This window comes from Numida meleagris, chromosome 3, assembly GCF_002078875.1.
Source record: "Numida meleagris isolate 19003 breed g44 Domestic line chromosome 3, NumMel1.0, whole genome shotgun sequence".
NCBI classification, from domain to species: Eukaryota; Metazoa; Chordata; class Aves; order Galliformes; family Numididae; genus Numida; species Numida meleagris.
The window spans coordinates 39,030,344-39,055,208 of NC_034411.1; the positions used below are offsets into that span (position 1 = coordinate 39,030,344).

The 24,865-nt window shown below is 39.7% G+C and overlaps 1 protein-coding gene across 6 annotated transcripts in view; it reads left to right on the top strand.

The window, feature by feature from the left end:
• Window positions 1–24,865, top strand: part of PCNX2 (pecanex homolog 2) — a 153,428-nt gene that overhangs the window by 2,097 nt on the left and 126,466 nt on the right. For all 6 annotated transcript variants that reach the window (XR_002436788.1, XR_002436787.1, XM_021391449.1 and 3 more), the window contains exons 2-8: window positions 4,218–4,426; window positions 6,593–6,710; window positions 8,892–8,928; window positions 9,344–10,621; window positions 18,558–18,705; window positions 18,874–19,019; window positions 20,239–20,332. Coding sequence is in view for 4 of the 6 variants with exons in the window: in XM_021391449.1 (XP_021247124.1) it covers window positions 4,218–4,426; window positions 6,593–6,710; window positions 8,892–8,928; window positions 9,344–10,621; window positions 18,558–18,705; window positions 18,874–19,019; window positions 20,239–20,332 (2,030 nt within the window). In the remaining 2 variants the exon portion in view is untranslated. The remainder of the gene's footprint in view (window positions 1–4,217; window positions 4,427–6,592; window positions 6,711–8,891; window positions 8,929–9,343; window positions 10,622–18,557; window positions 18,706–18,873; window positions 19,020–20,238; window positions 20,333–24,865) is intronic.

The window sequence follows — 24,865 nt, forward strand, 5'->3', positions numbered from 1 at the left end:
TACTAATTGTTTCCTTGTGTACTTCCCCATTCCTGCAAATGCAGTTCTGTGTTTCATCTTTACCTTTTCTTTCTCATTTATACTTTGTAGCGGCAGACATGCAATTAAAAATATACATTGAAAACTATTTGGAGCATAGTTGCAATTAAAAATCAATTTTCAATGTTGTTAGGTGATCTTCTAACCTTGCCATGTCAGAGCTCATAATAGATCATGATTTGGTGGATTAAGGTAACAAAACAGCACAGGGCTCCCAGGTGTTGTGGGTGTGTGTGACATTAGTGACACTGTTAAGCAGAGCCAGCTGGCTGAGGTCAGCCCCAGGGCAACACCAGTAAAAATGAGAGAGAGCTTTGCGAATACTTGTACCGTAGCTTGTTCTAGAAGCTGCAAGACAGTGTGCGCCTACCTTGTGGTGAGCCCTTGAGATAGCTTAGTGGTTGTTTCTTCTGTCTTTTGTTGGACAGGAAGCTCTTGAACTGAACATTAGGTTCAACTCATGCCATGATAAATACAGTGTGGCAGTATAAGGGTGTGGGCACATAAACAAATTACTCAGAGGCAAACTGTGATAAAACTGGCAGCGGGTCAGCAACTTCCAGTCCCAGTTGACCACACTTTAACCTACTTTCTCCCTCTGTAACAATAAGGATATACGTATCATTGGAATAGGTAGATAAACTACACTGCTCTTACCATATTTATTAGGAGATAGAACGCACTCTTAAAACTGAGCTTACACCCCTGGGATTTGCTACCTGTTTTTCCACGTTCTACAATGTGTTAGGGACATCTCTTAGATATTAATTCAGCTAGAGGAACATCTAAGTATGTACCTTTGGCTTCAGTGCTGCAATATTTCCTGCTCTTTTTTTCTCCAAATCTCATTGTAGTGGCTGATAGAACATTTTCCACCATTTTTGTGCTGTAGCAGTGATGAGGGCAGTGTACTGTCTACCTTTAAATACATCAGATGAGCTACATCTGGCTCTAACTGACTTAATCATTCAGTCCAGTTTACCAGATGTAGTATTTTGGTCCAAGGTTACATGTCTTTATATTAGGAAATACACACCTCAGTCACCTCCACCTTTGTGCTACCCAAATAATGTTAGTAGACGTGGGGAGAATGTGGCCATTTCCCTGGCAGTGACTTGTGGGCTGGCAGAAGCCCCAGGCTGATATCCTGTCTGCACAGGCAGGTCAAGCCTGCTGCATCTGCAGCAGTAAGTCAGGTGGCATTTCAAACATGTGAATCTGAGTGTCTGCCTGTGGCCCACGGTGTTCTGATGTTGGAAGCTACTGGCCTGAGCGGGGGGGTATTCTATTGAAGTTAGGTGACGGTTGCCAAAGAGTTAAAAAGTTCTTCAGCAGCAGGGATGGAGAGAGAGACTGAGCAAACAGACACATGATGTGATTATAAAACCTAATTTCTGTAGGAAACAAGGCTAATTATAACTCTAGTACAGCAAAAGTGAATCTATCATGTAATTCCTCAGTGGCTTGTAATTTAATTCCCCCCCAGCTCAAACAAATTTTGGTAACTTTCACATATCCGTACCTAGGAACACCAACTACACTCAGATGACACTTCTACCCTTATGCAAGAGGCCTGATTCAGAAAGTCCAAGGCTTTCCATCCCCACCTTCATCTTTCTCCCGATTCCTTGTGTGGGCAGGGAGCAAGCTGCCAGCTTTTGCTACTTAGCTTCTTCCAAGATCCAGAATATTAAGAATGTGTTGGCCTTATATACCCTATATATATAGGGAATATATATTATATATAAGGTATATATATATATTTATAAGCATATTTTGTCTTGTGAGCATGGTTAGTGTGTACTTTGTGGGAAGCACTGTATATTGGGTGCAAGGAGACCATGGAAAGGCACTGGGTGTGTGTCTGGGAGCTCTGGTCAGAAGGCAGGGATGGGAACATGCAGCACTTGGTATTAGCTAGAACCAGTCCTCTCTTTCACTTGGGAATCCGGGAGCTTTTGGTGCTTCTCTCCTGTAATGTGCTCTGTGCAAGCACAGACTGCATTATTGGAAGTTCATTTCTGTTGCGTCCTCATGACATTAGTCATATAAAATGTATTAAACTTTATAGGCGTCACCTATAAAGCCCTTCTACTCTGGTGACTCATTCTGAGGTGTTACTTACCAGTGAGTGGACAGTCCACACTTTTAGAATGTAGTTGAAGTGATTTCCTGGAAGGTGAACATACCCCTTTGAAACAAATCCTTGCAGACAATTGGCAGTCATTCTTTGTGAAACCAAGCGATTTTTAACTTGTGTTTTGCAGATGCATTAGTCATAGAACACAAATTATTCAACTGTATCCACCAAGTCTTCTACCATGAGAGCACTGCTTTGCAAATAGATCAGATTCAGTGAATAGCCAAAGAGCATGCGGAATTCTGGTGTACACATACATTTAACATGTGTACATAAAACAAAGTATTCTTAACAAACTAAGATTCAATTTGTAGAAAGTAATGTCTTTCTCATTAGGTATTGTTAGTAATGTTACCTACTAGATAGCTTTTCTACTTTTATGTAATAAATTCAGCAGTGGTTCAGGTTGGATATCAGTAAAAGGTTCTTCACCAGGAGGTGGTCGGGTCTTGGGAGAGGCTCCCCAGGGCAGTGGTCACGGCCCCAAGCTGACGAAGTTCTGATTCCTGGGTAGTCCTGTGTGGAGCCGGGAGTTGGACTCAATGATTCTCATGGGTCCCTTTCATCTCAAGATATTCTGTGATTCTGTATGAATCAGAATAGTCCTAGGAAAGAATCTACCTGAACATTTTCATGTGCACACCATGAAGGAATAATGAAATCTCAGTAGGCCAAATGCGGCAGAAAAGTAGCAACTCGTTTGCTTATGATAACACAGAAATGATTCAGCATACTCATTTCAACATCAAGATAAGCGTGGTGTCTTGTTTTAGAGATGAAGTAAATGTACCTCATTCCCTTCCCTTCCTTACCTACGTGGGGGCAGCATGGTTTATTTCTGAATCTGAGAAGATTTTTAAATTCAAATGATCTTTGATCTCCAAAGCTGGTATTTAAAATTATAGATTTGGGGCACAAAACTAGATCTCTCTGTGAGACTGCAACTGAGTAAAAACTAGAGGTAAGGATGTTTCGTGACTATAGAGATGAAGATCTTGGTCCTTCAAATGTAACTGGAGGTATTTATGAAGAATTTCTCTTTACGGGAAGGAAGTATTTACATAGGAGAGTGCTGTTCCTTCACAGACATGACGTACCGATGTCTGTGTTTGATCTATAATTCATTGTAATGACTAAGAGATAGGGTGCCCATCCCAAATCAGCAGACACAGATCAGACAGCTGCAAATTAACAGTTATGAACTTTAGAAAAAAAGAATTCAAAGAGGCTGCCTCTCCAAATACATTACATTTATTTGTTTTGAGTAATCCTGATTAATTTTTTAAAATTCTTCTGCAGTAGAGATAATAGGAGACATGTTGTGAAGTGTTAGAAAAGGGCAAAGAAGCTACAGCATTTTAGTATTTTTAGCATTATTCTCATAGCTGAGAAATTGTTAAGATGACAATTTTTCAAAAGGAGTTTCCTGTTTGTGGATAATTAATCTTTTGTTTTGGGTCTGATAATGCAGGAAAAGCTGCAGGGCCCCATCCAACCTGATGCTGAGCATCTCCAGGGATGGGGCACCCACAGCTTTGCTGGGCAGCCTGTGCCAGTGCCTCAGCGCCCTCAGAGTGAAGAATTTCTTCCTCGTGTCTAATCTAATTCTTCCCTCTTTCACTTTAAAGCCATTTCCCCTTGTCTTATCACTATCAGGTCATGTAAAAAGTTGTTCTCCCTCCTATTTATAAGCTCCCTTCAAGTACTGGAAGGAGTGTTTTGAGAGTGTTTTAACAATGTTTGTTAATTGTGAGCTTTTACCGACTTTGTTAATAAATTAACAAGAGAAACTATCCATAGCTAATCAGAAGAAGAATAAATGGTTTGAAATTTGAGCAAATCTTTGGAACTTTCTGATGAGCAGAACTCAAGTCTTCTGTATGGAAATGCAGTACTTCCTGTGTCTGCAAAACTCAGTAGCGGTACAAATAACAATTAGAAATAAAAAATAAATACATTGAAATCGTCTTTGAAAATGTTTGTCCCATTTTCTTATAATAAACTTGTATGATGATGTCTTTACTATTCCTTTCTATAGGCTTGTCCAGCAAATACAGTTACGGCTTTTGCATATTGCAGCTTAGTGACAGTGTTCTTCACAGCAATTAAGGTGATCAGTTACCGTCTGCACCTTATGTTTGATAAAGGCGAAGCAATTCAACAACAGGTCCCAAGAAAAAATGGAAGGCAGTGTAAAGATGCAGAGGCCCTGAAAGAAAACACAGTTCTTCAGCCCTCAAATCATAGGTAAGTTTTTCATTACGTGTTGCTGGTACATTGTATGTAACTGATAAGTTTGCAGTGTCCTGCACAGCAGAAATTCCCACTGATGGCAAGAAAGCAGTTTTGTGGGGAATAGCATTCCTAAAACCCTTATCAGTGCTTTTATTCTCAGTGGCTCTAGCATGCTTGTGATGAAGCAGGCAGAGCTGCACCTGGTTTGAGGGTGGGGCAGCCACTGGACCATGTGATGGGAAAATACTTGTCTGGGAGGGGCTAAAAGATCCTGGAGAAAACCTGGGAGTTTTTAAAGAAGTGTTAAAGGCTGAAGGAGCAAGGGCTTTTTGTGGTTTTATCCCCATGCTAAAGAAGTTTGAGGGTGAGAGAGAAGAGTTGTTTCTTCAACAGAAAGAAAAATGTGTTTTGCTCCTATTATGACTACTGGGAAAGTGGTGAAAGTCCATACAATACTTCCTGTGTTGGAAAGGAACAAGGAATTGATGTGCACCTGTTGGCAGAGAAAATGCTTCTATATCATGGCTTTGAAAGCCTGAGTGCAAATTTGTGTTGTGTGCTTGTAGCAGCTTACGTCCTCTGATCCAGCCTCAATGTGTACGTTGCTTTTCCTTTTTTCTGACTGTCCATGATTCTTCTGTGTTACTATTTAAGAGTAAAGTTAGAGTCACTTTCATTTCTCAGGGCATGGGGTAAGTATTTCCAACCTTTCCTTTGTACTGCAAATAAATAATCACAGTCAATAAGGCTGCTTCTCGGTTGAGTTGGTATTAAAGCTAAAAAATAATGTTGGGCTACAGACTAGAACAAAGATTTTCCAGAATGAGGTCTATGTAGAGTGTTCTGCTGGAAACTTTTTGGAATAAATTGAGACCTTTTTTTTACTGGTTTTTCAAGCTTGAGTCATGGAAACAAAAGAAGCTGGCAGCCAGCTTTCATTGTTCGCAAATTCTACAACAGGTGTGTGAAAGAACTTGAAGTACGGGACATCCAGCAGTGGCTGCAGCATAAAATGTCCAACTGTAGCTTAAATGGAGTAGGTTTCTTACAACTACCAAACTCCAACTGAGAGCTCCGCATATGGGAACTTTTTGTTCTGGTTTTGGTGCGTTTACAGTTGCTATGGAAAGCTCTGCTACCACTAGCTCTGTGCGAGCTATGCAGTATCAGGTTTGTTTGTGTACCTTGGTAGTGCTGCTCTTTTGTGTTTTTGGTGTGTCTGTGGCACGTTCCCAGCAGTGACTTTGCTGGTACTGTCAAGGTCTGCCTGCACCAAGACTCTTCTCAGAAATGTCCCTTATAAGTCAATTACCATACAAAGGATTTATTTTAGTTTGAGTGATGCCTTTCAGGCTCTGTTTCACTAGCCCGCAAAGCTGTTTCCTATTTACAGATGCCTGATATGGTAATTTGAGAGGCTCATCTGTGCTAGGCTGGCTCAAATTTAAACAGAACCTCAGTTTTTTCCTTTCCATTGGCTAATGAAATAAATGTTAACTTTCATTATCCTGCCTTAGTTTTGACTAAGAATTAGAAGTAGCATCTCTTAAAACTTGTGTGTTAAGCCATTTCAGGTTTTCCTTATAGGAGATCGTAGACACAGTAGTCTCTTATTTAGCTCTTGATCAGAAAAAGAATATTTTGACTAGTTGAATGATAGATTTTAAACAGGCCTTGGTGTGTTGGTTGAACAAATTTTTGAAGTGAGCTAACTACAGAAAAAGCTGTGGGAAGGTGACTGAGACCCCCAGGAAAATAATTTTATAGCTTATGTATAGCTGTAGGATTTTAAAACTAAAATTGGGCAAACAATTTTTTTTTGATTTTTTTGTCACAGTGAGGATTTATTTATTTTCTTATTCCAACTAAATTTTTGTTGCATTATACCTTAGAAATAGAACCTGTTGGTTCTCAATAGTAAATCTTGTCCAAAAATGCTTGCTTACATCCCAGGAAAACCTACAAGAAAATGTTTAAAAAGAGTGGTGAATAGCTGAATGCATCCACCAAGGAAACGATTGAGTAGCTGCCTGTAATGCATGTTTCTTTTAATTAAGTCAAGGGGAAAAACTTCACTTTTTATGGTCTAATGATTATATTAATAGACATTATGCATTGCATTTCAAATGGTTGTTTGATGGGAGGTAAATAACTTAGTTCCTTTTCCCTTTTTTTCAGCAATAATTTTGGGGATAATGGTGTAATTGGTGAGACCAACCAAAATGGCTCTACCCTGACAATACACGACAGTTTGAGGCTAGAAGGTCTCCGCTCACAGAGCTCATCTGGGGCAACGGTTAGTATGCTTTTTGGTAATAACATTTTCACTTCATACAGTGTGTTCTTATCATATGGAGTTCTATACAGTCAGATGGTGATGACTGGAAGCAGGTCTGCTCTGAGTTGGAAGGATACTTTGTGTAACTACTGCTGTTGATCAGCCTTGGCCTTATCCCAAAAGGTTAATTTTACAAAGCTGAACCTGCAGTAAGTAATTCTGTAAGTCTCAGGAGGTGACTGTCTGCTCTATAGATACCAAATGACTTGAAAATCTTGTTAGGGACAACTAGTTTTCAAGGCTGCTTTGAGAGAAAGGAGAAGCTAATGCAGACAGAGCAGCTTCTTATTCCCTGAGAAGGAATCTGCCCCTGAAGCGTTAGTAACTTAGTTTTTGTGTAACTGGACTTATGCTTATAAAATGAGCACTCAACACTTTGATATTTAAAGAAAGCGTAAAAACTGATTTAAATCTAGGAGGTATCTACATGAGTTAAAAATACATAGATTCCACACTACTGGCTGTGCTTTCTAAATCAGTTAGTGTATGAAGTGATGAAAGCGATGTCTGTAGATGTTATTTAAGAAAAATAAGGGACACCCATGAGCAGTTTGAAGAAAAGGTGTGCAAAAATTAGAAAGCAGAATGAATGCTATCTGTGTAATCTTAAGCTACTCCTCATGTATTCTGTGAAAACATCTTTAATTGTGTGATCCCATACTATTCTTTCTACAGGACTCCTGCCTCATTCAGTACAGAGGATGGTTAGTGATCTCTGAATAAGTAGCTGTTTGATACTTCATTGTCTTCATTTTTTCCCCCCTTTGTGTCCTTGTTTACTTCAAATTATTCTGAATCAAAAGTATATCCTAGAGCATTTCTACCTTTTTGTAGCATCTGTATGATTCACAGACATTAACAATTTTTCTTTTATGAGGGAAAGTATTTTCCACCTTGTTTCTGTCCTAGTCCCCAGTATTCTGGTATTTGTCCAGTCTGCAAACTCATTTTTTCCAGGAAACTTGTCTGAGTCTCCCATTTCCAAACATGTAGACTGGGTCTAATCAAACCGAGTCTCCTCTTCTTGCTGCCAGGCTACCGCTATGAGATTGTAGGATATAATAATTATTTCCTCTTAATTTTGGTGCATGTCAGCCTGAAGAGATCCATGTTACTTCTTTCCCCCACTAACTATTTGCTAGTTCTCCATTCAGGTTCTTGCTCCCAAAATGTTTCTCTGGAGCACTGTGTAGTTCAGGGCTCTCCACTGCAAAACAAACATTGACCTGCTGATGAGAATCCAGCAAATGGTCATGGGCAGAGATGACTGGGGAATAAGGTACAGGATGTGTGAGGACAGGCAGATGTAAGGTTTTAGCCTTTTTAAGGTTAAAATCTATGTAAGGCTAAAATAACTTGCTTCTGTCTTCACCTTCTTAATGGAAGGATACAGAGAAGACTGAGCACACTCAGAGGTATGTGGTGAAGGTCTAAGAGACAGTGGACAAAAGTACAATTGGATTTTTAAGTTTCTTGTTATATGAGATTTATTCATTTTTTTTTAACTGAAAGTGTGGCAAATACTGGAAGAGGTTGTCCAGAGTGATTGTGAAATCTCCATTCGTGGAGATATTCAAAGCTCTACTGGAGATGGCCCTGAGCAACCTGCTCTAACTGTGTCTGCTTTGAGTGTGTGTGTGGGGGAAAAGGATTTGGACTAAATGACCTCTGTAGCTTCCTTGCACGCTGAATGACTGTAGGATAACTTAATGACTTTCTCCTCTAGTTTTTCACTGAGAAATTGCTACCAAGTACTGGAGAACAAACTTTTTCAGCTACGTGAAAAAGAAGTGGAAAAGATGAATGTATTCTATTCCTTAACTACTCTAAGAAGATCTAGATTAGACAACACAGAATGTTTAAAAAAAAATTCAATTTTCTTTCTCCCTAGATATAACACACACAATAGCAATGATGCCATTTGGAGCATGGCTGTTCTATAACCATCTCTATCACCCACCCTTTGCATTTTGTGGAAGGTTCACATCCAAATTTTAGTGATGTTTATCAAATACCAGTACTGTAATTAACCTTCAATTAGTTAACTATTGCATTGATCCGTTGCATTACCTCTATTTCTTTTCTTCCAACAGAATTTAATACGTAGTCTTACTAATTTTGTGTGGTTTTTGTTTTTAGGACCTGCCAACACGGGAAACTATTGAAGATCTCAAAGGTATCTTAAAGGCATTATAATCCCCTTTAATGTTTTGTTTAATTCTTGCTTGCCACAAAAAAAAAAGACACAAAGCCCTGCAGCAGGATCAGATAGGAGCTGAATGGAAAAGCTCAAGATAACAAAATCTCAAGGGAGCTCTCACAGAAGTTTTCTCAGCTGTCAGACCACAGCCTTTTGGCAAGTAGCTTTCCCTATTTTTTAATATAGGGAAATGAAGGAGCTTTCCTCCCATGCTCTTGGGAAGCTCTGTAATGCATTAAAGGAGGAAGCCAGTGTTCAGGTAACATCTTAAAGCCCTTTAGCTAGCAAAAACTGAAAAGAAGTCTACAGTCAGAAAATGTTAAAGATTGTATTATCGAGGTACATAGTGTTCTTGTTTGTGAAACCTAACTCATGTTATGTCGTTTATTAGGGGTTACAGTATTAGAAGACCAGGCTGTACCACCAGTTTCATCTACCTCACCTGGTATCAAAGCGGATGTATTACCAGTTTCCTCAGCCTCTGCTTCAGGTTCTACAACATCAGCAATAGTGACAAAACCATCTGCTGTGGGAACACTTTCTGGAGCTGGAATAAATCAAAGCAGAGAGAATGAACAACGTGGATCGCAAGCTATTCTCATGGACAAAGATGTAGCTAAAAATTTATCTAATATTTCTTCATCCCAAGGTGATATTTTAAGGACTGGAGTTTCTTTGGAACCATGGGACAGTGAAAATTCAGTTATTTCAGACCATTTGAGTAATCCAAGAAGTCACAAAAGAGAGAAATTGCCAGATGGCTCACTGCAGGCAAGTTTTACCAGTAACTGCCCACAGTGCAGTGCTTTTGCAACCAAAGATCCTGAGCTTGTGGAAAGTTCTTGCAGTGCTGATAGTACCAATGAAGACCTTGACTGCTCAGATAGTGAGACTGCTGTTGCAATTGTTGACAACTCTCTTCCAGGAGACCAACTGTGTGAGCCTATTAAAATTGTCATCACGATGAGCAGCGCACCAAACAGCACCCTCAGTGACCTTGCGGGCTCTGTCCATCTGAGGGCCCTGGGTACTGAGAGAACGAGCTCAGCTCTTGAGTCTGGTATAGTCACAGCAGATTGGCAAAGTCAGCAGACTAATGAGCAGCTCAGAATTCCTGTTATAACTTTTGATTTGTCTGATGACAGCAAAGCTAATGACTGTCTAGAAGTTACTGAAAGTGAAAGAACTCCAGAAATGTTGAGGACAGATCTGTCATCCAACCACTGCTCTGGCTATGAATCTGGTGATGCAGTAAAGGAACACAGCAATCCTGTAAATGCTCCTTTGGAAACTAACACTTGTTCAGATCCAAATCAGAAGAATACTTCTGAAGCTGTCCAAAACATGGGTTTGAGTTCAAAAGAAGAACTACAGAGCCTAGATCCTCAATCTTGTAGAACTGCTCATGAAAAGAGGCACATGCGGGTGCTGAGCGTAGACAGTGGGACAGATGTGCTTTTAAGTAAGAATTTTGTGGAGGCGTCTGACAAAGAGAAGACTTTACCAACTTCTAAATCTGATCTAGAAGCTAAAGAAGGACAGGTGCCCAATGAGTCTAATTTTCTAGAGTTTGTCTCCCTCCTGGAATCCATTAATACCTCAAAGATGAAAGCGTCTAATCAGTCTACTGTCAAAATGGAGGCTACGAAAGAAAACGTCCCCACTGGAGGTATGATGCATGATTTACAACTTTTGGAATAAGAAAGTTGAGATTAGTTACATTGTTTATTGCAACTTGGCCTGAGAACTGCAGTAGAGTGAACACAGAGAGGAGAACTGGTTTTGTTATTTACCAGTGGAAGGCTGGGCTTGGTTGGAACAGGGTGATTTCATGAAAGTGTAATAGTATCAGCTGCAATTTCTTGAATATTTACGTTTTCTTAAAGACACCTTTTGAAAAAGCTAATGCTAACCTCAGTAGGTGTTTAGTATGTATCTAATGTTCTGTGCTAGAATACCTTTCATGTGGCAGACCTGAATTGGAGAAATATCAAAAAGAATTCTTAAAAAATTGTGTATAGTTGAAGTGTTGTACCTTCTATTACAAGGTACATGTTGAAGAGTCATCTGTGTGCATCTGTGAGTATGTAGAAAGCTGGAATTATCACTAGTGGTGGCTCAACTTCTAGCTAACTGACATGTGTGCATGTGTTCCTCAGCTTCCTCTACAGATATCTGTTGCTTCATAGTTAAACAATCACATTCCCAATGTGTTTCTCAATAGGTAAGAGTTTTGATATTTGGTTGCTGAAGACTAAAATGTTTGTGCTTATGGAAGAAAGTCTGTCAGTGAGGTTCGTTGAAAACCCCACATATTTTAAATGGAAAATAGTATCTTGCCACACAATTTTCCATTTATTAAGAAGAGTAATGTTTAAAAAGAAAGGGGAAAAAAAGCCTCAGTCAGCTCATTTTAAAACCTGTATGCAATCCAATTTAGAATTCTAACATAGAAATACCTGGTTTTATCCAACATTTTCCTTGCTGTCACCAAACTCTGACCCTTTTCTGTTAGGAAGGAGCATTATTTGTAATGTATTTAGCAGCTGTGCAAAGAAAACTAGAAGGCTTGTTTTGTGAGGATGCAAGATGAGGTGCAGAGGAGCTGCGTGGAGTGTTGGGGTACTTGCCAAGTAATCTGCAATTTCCTGGTTTGGAAGATCTGGGCCAAAGTAAAATGAGACAGCCTATATTTTCTTCCACAATGTTCTGTAAACCTTAGATGCTGTAATAGGTTGTTCTAAGATAGGCTAAGAGGAAGCAAACAAATGCCTGTTTTGCATTGAACTTGGGAAACTTACCGATGCTCAGCAGTGCAGCTTCTATCCATGTCAGAACAGCATCCTTCTCCATAGACTGGCTCTTGGACATCTGTTTTCCTCTGCCTCGCTCCCCCCGAAGAAACTTTCAGTATATGGAAATCACACAAGTGATTTCACAACATGCCAGCTTTGTAAAAGCAAATGACTTTCAGATGAATACCTTGAGTAATATGAAAGGGAACGACTGCCTCTGTAAAGGAAAGCGATGTCTAATCAGAATATATCAGGTTATCCATACATTCTGTGATGATACACAAAACAAACTTTATTAATGCATATATGGTTACTAGACTTCAGATCTTGCAAACTCAATTCTTCTTATTCAAATCCAAAGTTGTTGGGAAACATGAGGAGTCGATACCTTTCTTCAAACCAGTCTGATATTTGAAGTGGCCAGATGTGAATTCCCTACTTTTCCATTTCCTTAAGTCTATGTATTTGTCAGACACTGGAGCTAACCCATACACAGGTAAGCTGCCCTGCATGTTTGCGGGGCGTCCTGAGCTGTTATGGGCCCAGCAAATGTCCTCTTGGGTAGGGGAGTGGGACTGTGAAAAGCAGTGGCTTTCATCACTGTGCGGTATCTGCAGACCTCGTGTTGGTGCTGTGGGAAAAAGGCTACTCAGCCTGAACTTTTTAAGCTAGTAGTTCAAAGGCAGTTGCTGTTAAGAGCAAGTAGGCTTTATTTATTTTCTTGCCTAGTCAGAATGTGCTCTTTGCTAAAATAAATTACTGTCATTACTGGCAGCTTCCCCACAGTAAGATTTGATTTTAGGAATGAGAAAGCCTCTAATTTGTTTACAGCCTTGCAATTACAAATGTGCTTTTAACAAAAGAGCATTTTAGAGCAGATCTGAATAAACATTTATTCCTGCTTTAAAGTGGTTGTTCAAAAAAAAATATAATAAAGGGGAAGCAATATAGAGCAAGGCAAAGCTACGCACCCGTTGTTTTGAGGGAGGAGGTTGTTTGTCTTTTTATTTCTTTATTCTTTTGACCTTGCAAACCACTTAATTGGCAGAAGGTAATAACAGATGTCTAGTCCAAGGGAGCATGAAATGCTCCACACAAAATGTGTTCACTGGGAAATGTGAGAAACTTGGCAAGTTCCTGGAAAGCTGTGTATTCAGAGCTGCATGGAAGAAAGCTGATGTTTTGCATAATTTGGAGAAGGCAGGAAAACTTGTGAATCAGAACAGTCTTGAAAGAGAGTGAGTGAATGTCGTAGATGGTTCTTTGTTTGATGTGTGCACCCTCCACACACTTGTGAATTGTATGGAAACAGAAAATGCATCGTCTTCATCCAGCGAGCCCTTTGCCAGTAGACAGCTCAGTAAAACACAGCATAAGAAAATAAATGCCTTGCTTAACACTAGCAAGGATGCCAGATTTAATGTGTCAAATACAGGAAGTAAAAAGCTAGCTTTTAAGAGCAGTTCTGTTGAAATTGCATCTCTTCTATGTCGTGTGAAAGTACCACTGACACTGTTGCTAAAATTGACTTTTGGGCCACTGTCCTTTCAGTTCTGAGCCAATTTTTCACCGCCTTCATAATGAAAGCCTATGGAAAGGCAACTGCCAATTTTCTGTGTCCTTTGAGTTGCATAGGTAAAGCTGGGTTTATGGGTCTCCTTTGGGTCCTTCTGCCATGCTGGGAGCAGAGGAAGAGCAGTTGCACGTCTGATCTGTGCAGGATAAGGGCCCACGTCCCCTCTGCCGCAAGTGACTTGGAAGATGGAACAGACAGTGTTATCGCCAGAGGACAAAGCCAGCTGTGGGAGTGGTGGGAGCCAGCATGGAAGAGCCTGAAGTGGTACTGTGTGGTCTGAATTGAGATGTTTTTCAGGCTCCTTTTAGAAAAGGCACTCATCATCCTGGTCAGTGCAGAAACCACAACCTTGAGTGAGTTCTTGTGGATCCCTAGCAATTACACTGCTCCTATAAAAAGCTAAGTTGTACTTAAGTGGATATTTTTAGAGACTCTTTTTTTCCCCCCCAAATGGAAGAAAGAGAGCTACAGCCTGCCATGTAATCGTGGGGCGGGGGGATCTTCTGCATCGAGCCACCGGTCCCAGCAGCAGCTGCAATATGAGACTGGGGCAGGGGAGCGGGCAGGAGGCACCTGGCGTGCCAAGCCCCTTTGGATGGAGGCTGGGGAGGTGCAGAATTCACTTTGTTCAATCTGATGCTTAGTCTGTAAACGGGCTTCATAGGCTGCGACCTAAAAAATTCAGACTTTTTAAGTGGTGCTACTGTGTTCAAGGGCAAGGCTGACTCCTGTAAAGAAATTGTAAGGTTATTTTGGAGGTTGACGTTCTGACATTGTTAGCTTTAATGATTAGTTTACTTACCTGAGACCTCAAAAACCATGGTTTTATTCCCAGCTCTGTTACTGGCCTAGGTGATTATTTTGAGCAAGTCACTTCTGTGCTTAAATTTCCCTGCCCTGTAACAGGCACAGCAAGTACCAATAGCTTTTCCTACTGCTTCAGGATTAGTGTGGTAATCCTGACTAATGGATAATCCCATGTGTTTCTTCACTGCCTGTGGTGAACCTTTATAGTAATTCATGGACTGCATCAGATTTCCTGAGCACTGCTGTTGTTTGAGGGTGATCAGCTTTACTATTGTGTTTTTTTTTTGTGTGTGTGTGTGTGTGTGTGTTTTTTAAAATATATTTCTAGCATAGTAGACAGATGTGGATTGTGAACAAAGTACTTAAGCTTCATTCATGGATTCATTTTGGCTTGCTTGGGCTGCTCGGAGTAAAGAGGAATTGTTTTAGGCTGCATATAAAGTATATAATATAGCTGATGTATATAAGTAACAAACCTACTTTTTAAAATTTTTTTTTATTAAAACATAGTAAAGGGCAACAAAAATGTAAAACTAGCAGGTTGGACATGTACGAGGTTCTACTAAAGCAGAAAGGATGAAGGAAGGTTTGGGAATGTCAATTAAATTGTCTGATTTCAGTCTTTATAATATGTTATCCACAGATATGAAGGGGAGATATCATTATCAGAGAGCTATTATTTCATGCTGAGTACTGACAAGAGCATAGAGTGACTTGAAGTTAGTTATTTCTGCAACTAAGCAGGCAACAAATACAGTTCAAAGTGAAACTTTGTATTTTGGAGCTTAGTGTTGTGGGAAGAAGTAGATTCTGCAGCAGCAATTAAAGAACAGAAGAGGCTCAGGCTTAATGAGCTTAATTCTGCTTGACCAGATTTCAAAACAGATGGTGTTTGAAATTACAACAACAGTGGCATTATAACTTGCAAGATGGAGTTGTGGAGATTGGGATAGGGATATGCATGTAAAAGACAAGGGAAAAACATCTGGGAGACAGGAGAAAGGGCACAAAACAATGAAACTATGTTGGAGAAAATTTACAAACAAGGAAATTTCATTCAAATTACCTAATAAAATCTGAGGCGATGTTAAAGCTGAGAGTTCAAATTTAAACTGTTGTTGTATTTTGATTACTATTTTTACAGAGGCTGTTCCCTTTAAACTGTAAAGCTGCTGTCAGATTCTTCCCAGTGGTCTTGGTAAGGATTTTACCAGGATGTATGTTATGCTCAACCAAGATATAAAACAATCATACAGACCTACACCTAGGTGTTCATGCAGGAGTCTTTTATACCTTCTCCAGGCACGGCGTAGCTATAGAATAATGGAATATCCTGAGTTGGAAGTGACCCAGAAGGATCATGGAGCCCAACTCCTGGTTCCACACAGCACCACCCAAAATCCAAACTCTATGAGAGTGATGTCCAAACACTCCCTGAGCTCCTGCACCCAGGGCTGTGCCCACTGCCCTGGGCAGCCCATTCGATGCCTGCCGCCCTGTGGTGCAGAACCTGTCCCTAACCCCCAGCTGCCCCTCCCCTGACACAGCTCCATGCCGTTCTCTTGGGCCCTGTCGCTGTCACAGAGAGCAGAGCTCAGCGCTGCCCCTCTGCTCCCTGTGAGGAGCTGCAGCCGCCATGAGGCTTCCCCTCAGCTCCTCTGCTCTGGGCTGAACACACTCAGGGGACTCCTCAATGCGTCCTGCCCTCCAGACCTTTCACTGTCTTTGTAACCCTTCTTTGGACACTCTCTAGTAGTTCTGTGTTCTCTTTGTACTGTGGCACCCAGAACTGCACACAGTAGCACAGCTATGGATCTTGGTACTTGAGATGCGGCATGTAGCTTCCAGATCTGTGGCCAAGTTGTTTGCTGAACCCAAGCCTTTTCCTGAGGCTTTTACTGGCCCAGCTACAAGTACACCAGAGCTGTGGAGCAGTGCTGTTGGCTCCATGTCTTGCCAAAAGCCACAGTGAGGTGCAGCTGTGCCGTGTGTTATGCTTTTACTCTTCTTTGGTCACGGTGAGTGTTTCTCCTGGTAGCTTAATGTTAAACTTTGCCAGGGAAGTTTCCAAGCAGGGAGCATTTTGGTGATGTGGAACTTGTTATGCACCCTGGCAGGACACTCCTCGTCTAGACACCCCTATCTCTGCTTAATTTCTGAAGGTGTAAGTCACTTGGAAGGAATGAGTGCTCTTGAAAACTACTCACAAACCCATAGGGCCTATCTGTCCAGTGCTGGAAGTACTCATTACTGAGGTGTTGACTGATTGGCGTATAAAGTCTGTAAGAAGCAGTACTATTTATGTTTTTATTATTATGACTCTTAACTACTGCAGGAAAAAAAGTCTGAAAGGCTTGTGGTTTAGAACAGGGAAGGGAGGCACTTTCTGAAACCACTAGATAACCAAATTAAAAAATCTTTTTGTTTCAACCCTACAGCCAGTTTTGGGCAAAGTGAGACCAATTAGATTTTAAAGCCACAATTTCTGATCTCTATCAGTTACTAATGTATTGAACAGCCCAAACCTTTGGGAAGTTGATTTTGACAGGGTGTCTATGGCTTCTGATAGTCGCATGATTTAGAGGATGCTTCAGTAATTCACTGTTAAATAAGACATGGTTTCTGCTTAAGACAATGTTAAAAATCTTTAAATAGGAAAGAAAAAAAAAACCTACCAACGTGTTTGGTTTTATTTTTAATAAGAGAAAGTAGGTCTGGAAGACCCATTGAAGTTTGTCTGCCTGTATAAAAGACAGAAAGCTTTTCCCTAAACCAGGCTTATGCTCACTGTACTGCACAAGAAGCCAAAATCCTGTGGTTAGACTTGTGGTCACAGTCTGTGGCCCTAGTGAGGTTCTTCACATTTGGTACTGGCTGTTGTGCTTCACACTAAGGGCTGAGACCTGCTAGGGTCAAAGTGTGGTGGTACAGTTAAAGTTGTTCTTATTCTTCTGGATTTTATTTTTCTTGATTAAAAAATAAATGACTAGGCAATATCTGCAGAGAGAAGGGATTCTACAGTTGTGCAGTGAGGCTGAGGAGTTTGTACAGGTGTCTGAGGCTTTAAGACTCTCAAAGGTTATGTTGTGTGAATTGAAACTGGTGTGGAGATGTCCTAATTCTTGAAGGCAGGTAGGTTTATAGAAGGAAGATGTTGCTAGAGCAGCTGATATGGCTGGAAAAAATCACAGACAGGTTATCAGAAAGGTCTGTGCATCCAAAAGCCTGCCTGCTCTATTCAGTGGTAACTGTTGGCCTAGTAGAAGACAGTACTCTTCTATCTGGAAACCTTGAACCTATTTTATCCTTAGATCATCTTAGCTACGATAACAATGTTTCTTGATTGGTGATTCTTGCAGGTTGGGATGGTAATTGTTTTGGCAAGAAATGCAGTTTAGAAATAGAATTTCTGTGGGTTTTTTTCTTGGTGATTACATTTCTTAGGTGCTTAAGCAGCAGATATTGCAAGAAGTCTGGGTAAGTACATATCTATATGCCTTGCTAAGTGTAAAGAGGCAAAGAAGCTACAGGACACACTGCATCACTCTGCAGCATCTCTAGCAGTGCAACATTTTTTTTAAAAAAACATTTAGTTGTGTGACAACTTATAGTGGTGATGAAACCAATATCTGTTGCACTTTAAAATCCTACAGTGGAATTGCAAAATGTTTTGCTGTTCAGTGTGAGCATAAGTAACTAAAAGAGACTATCACTCAAAAATTTATATATATATAGAAATAAATGATATATATATATAAATGATATAAATTGAAAGGGGTGATGTAAATTGGCATATTCAGTGTAGTAGAAACAGGACAAATCCATTGCGTGTATTTTAAAATCTATAGTTGAGTATTTTCCAAACATAGGGAAAGCTACTGTGAAATAGTTTATCTTGTTTTTCTCTGTACTGCATCAGGAGTGCGACTGGTAAGGAAGAGAAGTTGAGTAGCTATGTAGTTTTCAGTGCAACAGCTTTAATTCCTTTGAAGATGCTTGTCTTCTTTTTGTAGAAGAGGCATGAGACAGTGTGGCTGCTTTTCTGCTGTCGGTATACATAACTGGGGAACAAGTTATGGCCCTCAAGAAGGCAGATTCTTACTGCTATGGGTTAGGGAAGATTGCTTCCTCTGGATAAAGAGGAGAAGGAAAGGAGAAATTCTCTCTTGTTTGTTCTTTGTATCGTACAGTCTGTTCGTGAAACAATGCATTCACTTAGCCTTGTCAGGTCAGAATATCTTCTCATCCAAAATTCTATGTAAGTTGTTTAAACAATATTATGTTTGTCATGTTAATGTTTTTCATAAAACTAGCGTTTGCTGTTGTGTTTTAGCTTTTCTTTTAGGTATTCTTGTGCAGTTGTAATGAACAACACTCTTGACAGTCATCTGTGGAGAGTGGCTCTACTTCACTGCCCTGTTTTCCAGATAGCCAGATGACAGAGAGAAAAGAAGAAGTGATGGGAACAGAAAAGCACCGTGAGCAACTTCCTAAGCAGGAAAGATCAGATGTACAAAGCCAAGATCGTGCTAGTACTAGTCCGGTGCTACCAGAGTCTGCCAAATTTACAGCACTGTAAGGCCAGTTTACTTTACAATTTTGTACTTCAAAGATATGATGTAATCTGTTTTGTTTCATTGAGTAGAAATGACATAAACTTTTAATTAACCTCTCTTTCTTTCTGTTTTATTGAGAACAAGAAAAAAGTTCCTCATAGTAGTTTTGAAACATTTTTGTGTCAAGTTACCAGGGCAACAGGCAAAGGCAGATAATCTACCGAGTAACTTCTCAGCAGGACAGTTCTGTCTTGCAAGTAATAAGTGGACCTGAGGCGTCTGTACAAGATGAGCTGTCCGTGGATGCAATGCATGTGTTCATAGATGAAAACGGTGAGTTTCCAATGCAATGTGTGAAGAAATTTGCGCAGAAAATTTTAGACTTCCTAAGAGGAATGTTTTCTGTGTGCATGAAAGAAAATGGCTTAGTCATATCAGTAGACACAGTATCAGAGCAGCAATATCTAGAGTGTTCAAAATGCAACAGCACAGACCTGAAGTTTGTACAGTGCCATACATACAAGAAGTTTATCTTCCAAATGTCATCCTCAAGAAGTGCAGGCACGCAGCCTTTGTGCTGGGAGGAGTGGGCAAAACCTTCCTCCTCTTCACTGTTGTCTTTTCCAGCTGAGTTTGAGTAGGTGTGGCTCAGGCTGAACTCTCTGGTGACATTGTGGTTTGTTTTGTTGTGAGTCCTGATCTGCCACCTTTTTCAAGTGAGTAAACTAGTGAAGTGATTTTAAGCCTGTGCTTGAAGCAGAATTGCTCCACAGCTATTACTGGAGATTGAAGCTGTAACATGCGTAATGGTGGTTTGTTTGAACTTTGCGTGGAGCCCTGTGAGGTCCTGGCCAACACCTTTGAATTGCAGCCACCACATTTTTCCTTAAAACTGCCTTCGAAACCAGTATGAATGAGTATTCATGGCAGCTGGGATCCTGATCCCAGTGTTGTTTTGTTTTTCTGCTGATTCCTCCCAGCCTTGCTCACAGCCCTATGGTTCCTTGTGTGCAGCAGGGCTAAGAGGCGCAGAATAGCATGGCCTCAGGCTTGAGTTTAACAGGGACTCTTCGCTTCTTCCTATTGTGCAAAAGGAGAGTGCGGCGGCTTTGGTTTTAGCAGAATTTTTCATTTTTTTATACCTTTTGACCTCCCTTTCCTGAACAGAAAGAAAAAATTGGTTCTACAGTGAGCTTATATTTATAGATGGTCTTTCCATTTACCTTGCAAGCATTTAAATGACTGTGTAGTCCTCTAATTAATATGCTTCTATGGATGCTATTTTGATTTGGTTTCCCTTTGCTATCCTGGATTCTTGTGCTTAGTTACGGAAAAAGAGGTCAAAATTTCACTGTAATTTGTCTTGTTTTCTGTAAAGCTTTCAGTTGTTTGAATGTTAATTTGCTTTCTGAACTTTAAGATAAACCTAGTATGCAAACTGAAAACTATATTTATATTTATAAATGTGCCTAATATTTTTTGATAAATTTCTGTTTGCAAAACAAATGATCGTATCATGTAACTGACTTCTTCTACCTTTTTTTTTTTAAAGGGGAAATTAGGTCCTGTTATTTAAAGGCTGGCTGTCAGAAGGAAGGAAATTTTCGACATCAACTATCAAACTGTGATTGCATTTCAAATGCTCAGTAAGTAAAGCCTTATTTTTAGAAACTGAGTTTTCATTGCTGGAAGCTATGATGCAGACCGTAGCTTTGAAAGATGTGTGTGAGGGAGGAGCACTGGAGAATGAATGTGTTAACCTATTCTAAAGATGTCAAAGTATGCATTTTTATTCTGTACTAGAACAGTGTCTGCTTTGTAAGAATATTGATGTGGAAAAGTGAAAATGAAAAGCAGAACTAGCCTGTGTGATTTCCATTACTTTCCGGGAATAGCCGAAGTCAAGTGTGGCAATATAAATGAGATTTGTGAATAAAACAAAGTAAGTGAGACTGTTACCAGATATTCTCTCAACCTTATTGTTTTACTCATTTCCCTTACCTGCTGGGTCCTATCAGTATCAGCCATTGGCACCATTTCCTCTGAATTCAAGCAGCAGAGCCTTTCAAATTTCATGAAATGTCTAATGAAAATTTGGCACTCTGAAAAAGGTATCTGAACAATTTTTTTAAAGGTCTTTTCAGAGTGATTGCACAAATCCTGGGCTTGCTATTGTGGTTTCTGCTGTCTGATGCGATATGTCGTTATGCATGTTTGTAAAAAGAATTTTAACTATTTGAAAGTATTTTTATTGAGTTATATGCTTTTTGTATTGTTAAGAGCATTTGTAACAGCGAGGAGATGAGAGAGTTCATTGTATTAATAATAAATTTGTTCTTAAAGTGTTTGTCCTTCAGTGGAGACTTTTGAAAGCTTCAGGAATATGTTAAGAATGTGCTAGCATTATAGATAAAATGCTGTTATGAGATACACGAGAATAATACTCTTGATTTTCAGAGGATGAAGAAAAAAAATATGAGTTCATCCATAATAGAAATGTTTTGTATCTTCAGCAAAATGGGAAAACAACCCATGGTATTGTCTAGTTTCAATCATACATCTTGTTTAGGGGTTATGTAAGTCCTGCAACTTTTTTCCCCCCTCTACCTAGCATAGAATAATGGCCTCCCCTTCCCAGCCCCTTCTTGTAACTATGAACTGAATTTGTCCTAAATGCATAAATAGTTTCAGGTCTCCTGACAGCTTTCAGTTAACCTGTTTTTGTCAAAAAAGGACAATCTTCCTTCCCAAATAAGCAATCCTTCTAAAGTTGTCCTTGGTAGATACTTATGTGGCGTCTATGTCTTGCTGTACTACATTAAATGTAGTTCTTTAGTTTGCGGTTTGCAGACCTCTAGAAATGTGAATTATATATTAAGGAGTCTGTTAAATGTTGTTAGTAAATTTAACTGTTGCTGGAAATCTTGGAGTATAGTAACAGAACAAAGTAGCAAAGATCAGCTTCTTCCCACTGTTTTACCATTTTTGTATAGGAACAAATGCAGAACACAAGCTTTTCCAAGAACAGAACAGTAATAAAGGAAAGTACAATGCAGAAATTCACATGAAAAACAAGGAAGGAAGACCAGGAAACGTGAAGCATGCCCAAAGCTGTGTTTTGCAAGAGCAGTTTGTAATATCATTAGATCAGAGAGATTAATGACAGCTGTTCAACTGGCAGTTCCTAGCAGCAGTGCATAGGCTGAAGGGTAGCATGGGAAGGAAAGGAGTTTCATTTTCTCTTCAGTTGTTCACCATCAAGTAAGCTTGTATTTAAATGATACTGAATGTCTATAGCCTATTAAAAAAAAAAAAAACCACCAACAAATCTTATTATCTTCCTTAAAAACACTTCAGGAATGAGGCATCTCTCCTCCGTTCCCTCCTACCTCCACCAGCAGGCATGCACAGCACTTAACATCAGGTTAGTTTCCTGTCCATAGTTAAAAGCAAGCCAAATAGTCACAGTTCTCAGGTAAAGGTGTTTTTGTTATAGAAGAAAAAGGCAAATGCATAGAATAAAACAAAGCACAAGGCATAATCAGTGCTTGCTTCAGTTACAGTCTCTTCTGTATGTCTCTGTGGAGAGCTCTCCAGAGAAATTACTCACTCAAAGGTACGCCCTCCTCTGATGGAGGTGTTTGGTAAGTTAAAGTGATAATACACATTCCTCAAATCAGTTGCAAGTCATGTCTTGAGCTGTCATTATGAAGGATATGAGGACTTCCTGGTATAACTTACATACCCCACGTGCTTGTCTGTCACAATGTTCGTTGTGTTGTGCATGAGGTCTGTAACAACAGGAGATGCTGCTGTTATGAAAGGGCAGTTGAAAATAGACATGAAAAATAACTCTGACATATCCTTAGCTTATCTCCAGACCCATCAGAAAGTTAACTAAAGACAAGACAATAACTTTGAAAGTGCTTTTACGTGAGTATAAAAAGATTTGTGTATGCAAGCTATCCAAGTTCAATTTTATGAGTCAAAGGATGTGGGAGAAAGTTAATGCCTAGATATAAGAGGGTTGCATCCTCACTGAATAGCAGAAGTAAAGTTTTGATCTCCGTGAGCCCAGATTTCAGAAGCTTATGGAGAAAATAGATAACATAGATCTGCAGTAGAAGCGTATAAGCTTTTAAAGTATTTTTCACCCATCATGCTCTGTCTCTAGCATTTAGATCAAGCTTCTCCTAAAGCAAAAACATAAAACTGAGTTGAGCCAGTGAAGCCTAGGTGTGGGTACTGGACTGTGCCCTGATGCTCCTCTTGGAGGAGAACTGGGGATGTTGGCCCAAGCTAGGTGGTGGCAAGAGGTCCCTGGCTCTGGGGCTGTTGGGAGAAGCAAGAGATCAGAGGTGCCAGCGCACTTTGAACTGTGGCACTTTTTGGGTAGCAGTGCAGTTAGGAAAGTGGTTTTTTACTAGGGAGTATGAACTGGTCTGTCGAGGATAATTTAAGTGGCATGTGAATTGGCCAAAGGTAAATACCTTTTGAATAAGTCAAGCAAATCCGGATAAAGTGTTTAAGTCTATGAAGTATTTAAATATTACTTGAAAGAAGCCATTAAATAAAGCCTTGGGGCAGACTAACTAATGATTAACAATCTTAAATTCAAATTGTAACTCGCTATTTCTGTCTATTGAATCCCCCTATTGTCTGCTCCAGTAGTAAAGCCTTAACCAATCTGGCATTTCACAACAGCAATTATTAGGAATTGAAATCAAAGTAATATTTCTGTGGCCTGTGACCATTTTAATCTGATCCTCTTGGCATGGGTTCTGAAATCCATTTATCACAAATAATGCAAAGTCTAAACGTTACCTCTTTCTCACAGAACTGGTTTGGTGTTATGTGTTTTTTGTTCTTTACTTTTGTGTACTTCCTGCCCTTTCTTGGCTTGTAAAGGCTAGGTGGACAACCTGAAAGAATAAAAATGGATTAAAATATGCCACAGAAAGCAGATGTCTGAGTTTGAAGGATTAAAGCTTGCTTTCTGCAGAGCCTCCCTGACATTGGAAACAATATTGTTAGAGGGGATTGGCTGATTTCAAATACTAGCTATCATCACTTCCTTTTGGCTTTACTCTGTATTGATATGGTCTTTAGAGTATTCTCCAGCGTATCATAGTTAATGTATATTCCACTAGATACTGCAGTAGTTGGACTAATAAAAGACATTACCTGTACTGTCAGTCCTTGTTCTGGAAACTTTCAGAGCTTCTTAAACATGGATAAACCCTTCTTAGTCACTTCTAAAATGATCTCTTTGGAATTAGAATTGTTTCAAATTAGTTTCCTATTTGTGTCTCACCAAATTCTCTCACCAATCCAGGTTTTAAAGCATTTTAAAAGTTAGTTAAATTTAAAGGTGGTCTTCACATTGTAACGATTGTGCACATGTGCGCGCGCACACAGACACACAAAGATATGTTTTTTCCATCTTAAAACTCACTTTGGCAGGTGACTCTTGTTACTGAGTTTGGTAAGTTATTTAAACATTGGCCGGCAGCTAATCAATTCCCCAATTACTGTCCATGTAATTACCCTGACCCCACTTCTGACTGTTGTCTTGCCAGAAGCACCTCTTGCCAGCAGTCACTGGAATAGATTCCCTGCAGAGATAATTGCCTCTAAATTTGATGCTCCTATTACCTTGCCAACTTCTCCTCTAGCCATAAATTGCTTTGTGACAGGCTTTGACAAGAGAGAAAGTGCAAACTGTATTCTAAGTTCATGAATTATATTAGAAACTACTTACAGAAAGGCCATTTGGATCTGTTTTGGACTTAGAAATTTGAAAAACCTTCTTCTACCCCATTATGTTATGTTCTTTAGCAACCTTTGTTTCCCTTACAGTGAATCCTTCATATTTCTGTGCCAAGTGGCTTAGGTGTGGTTGGATTCTGGGAAGGTAAAGGAGGACAAGGAAGTTCACATTTGTGTAAAACTGGTGCATGGTATAAGCACGAACTCCCTTTTTGCATAATTACTCTGTCTTTTGACTAAATTTTTGCAAGGTTTGAAACCTTACCTGTATAGAGCAGTTATAATCACCAGTTAAAGTTTTCTTCCCATTGAACTGGTAATACAAAGTAAAACTTGCAGTAATATCCTTTAAAACATGAAGTGAAAAAGATATCCAAGTTAAACGATTTTTAGAGGTTTATACCCATTTT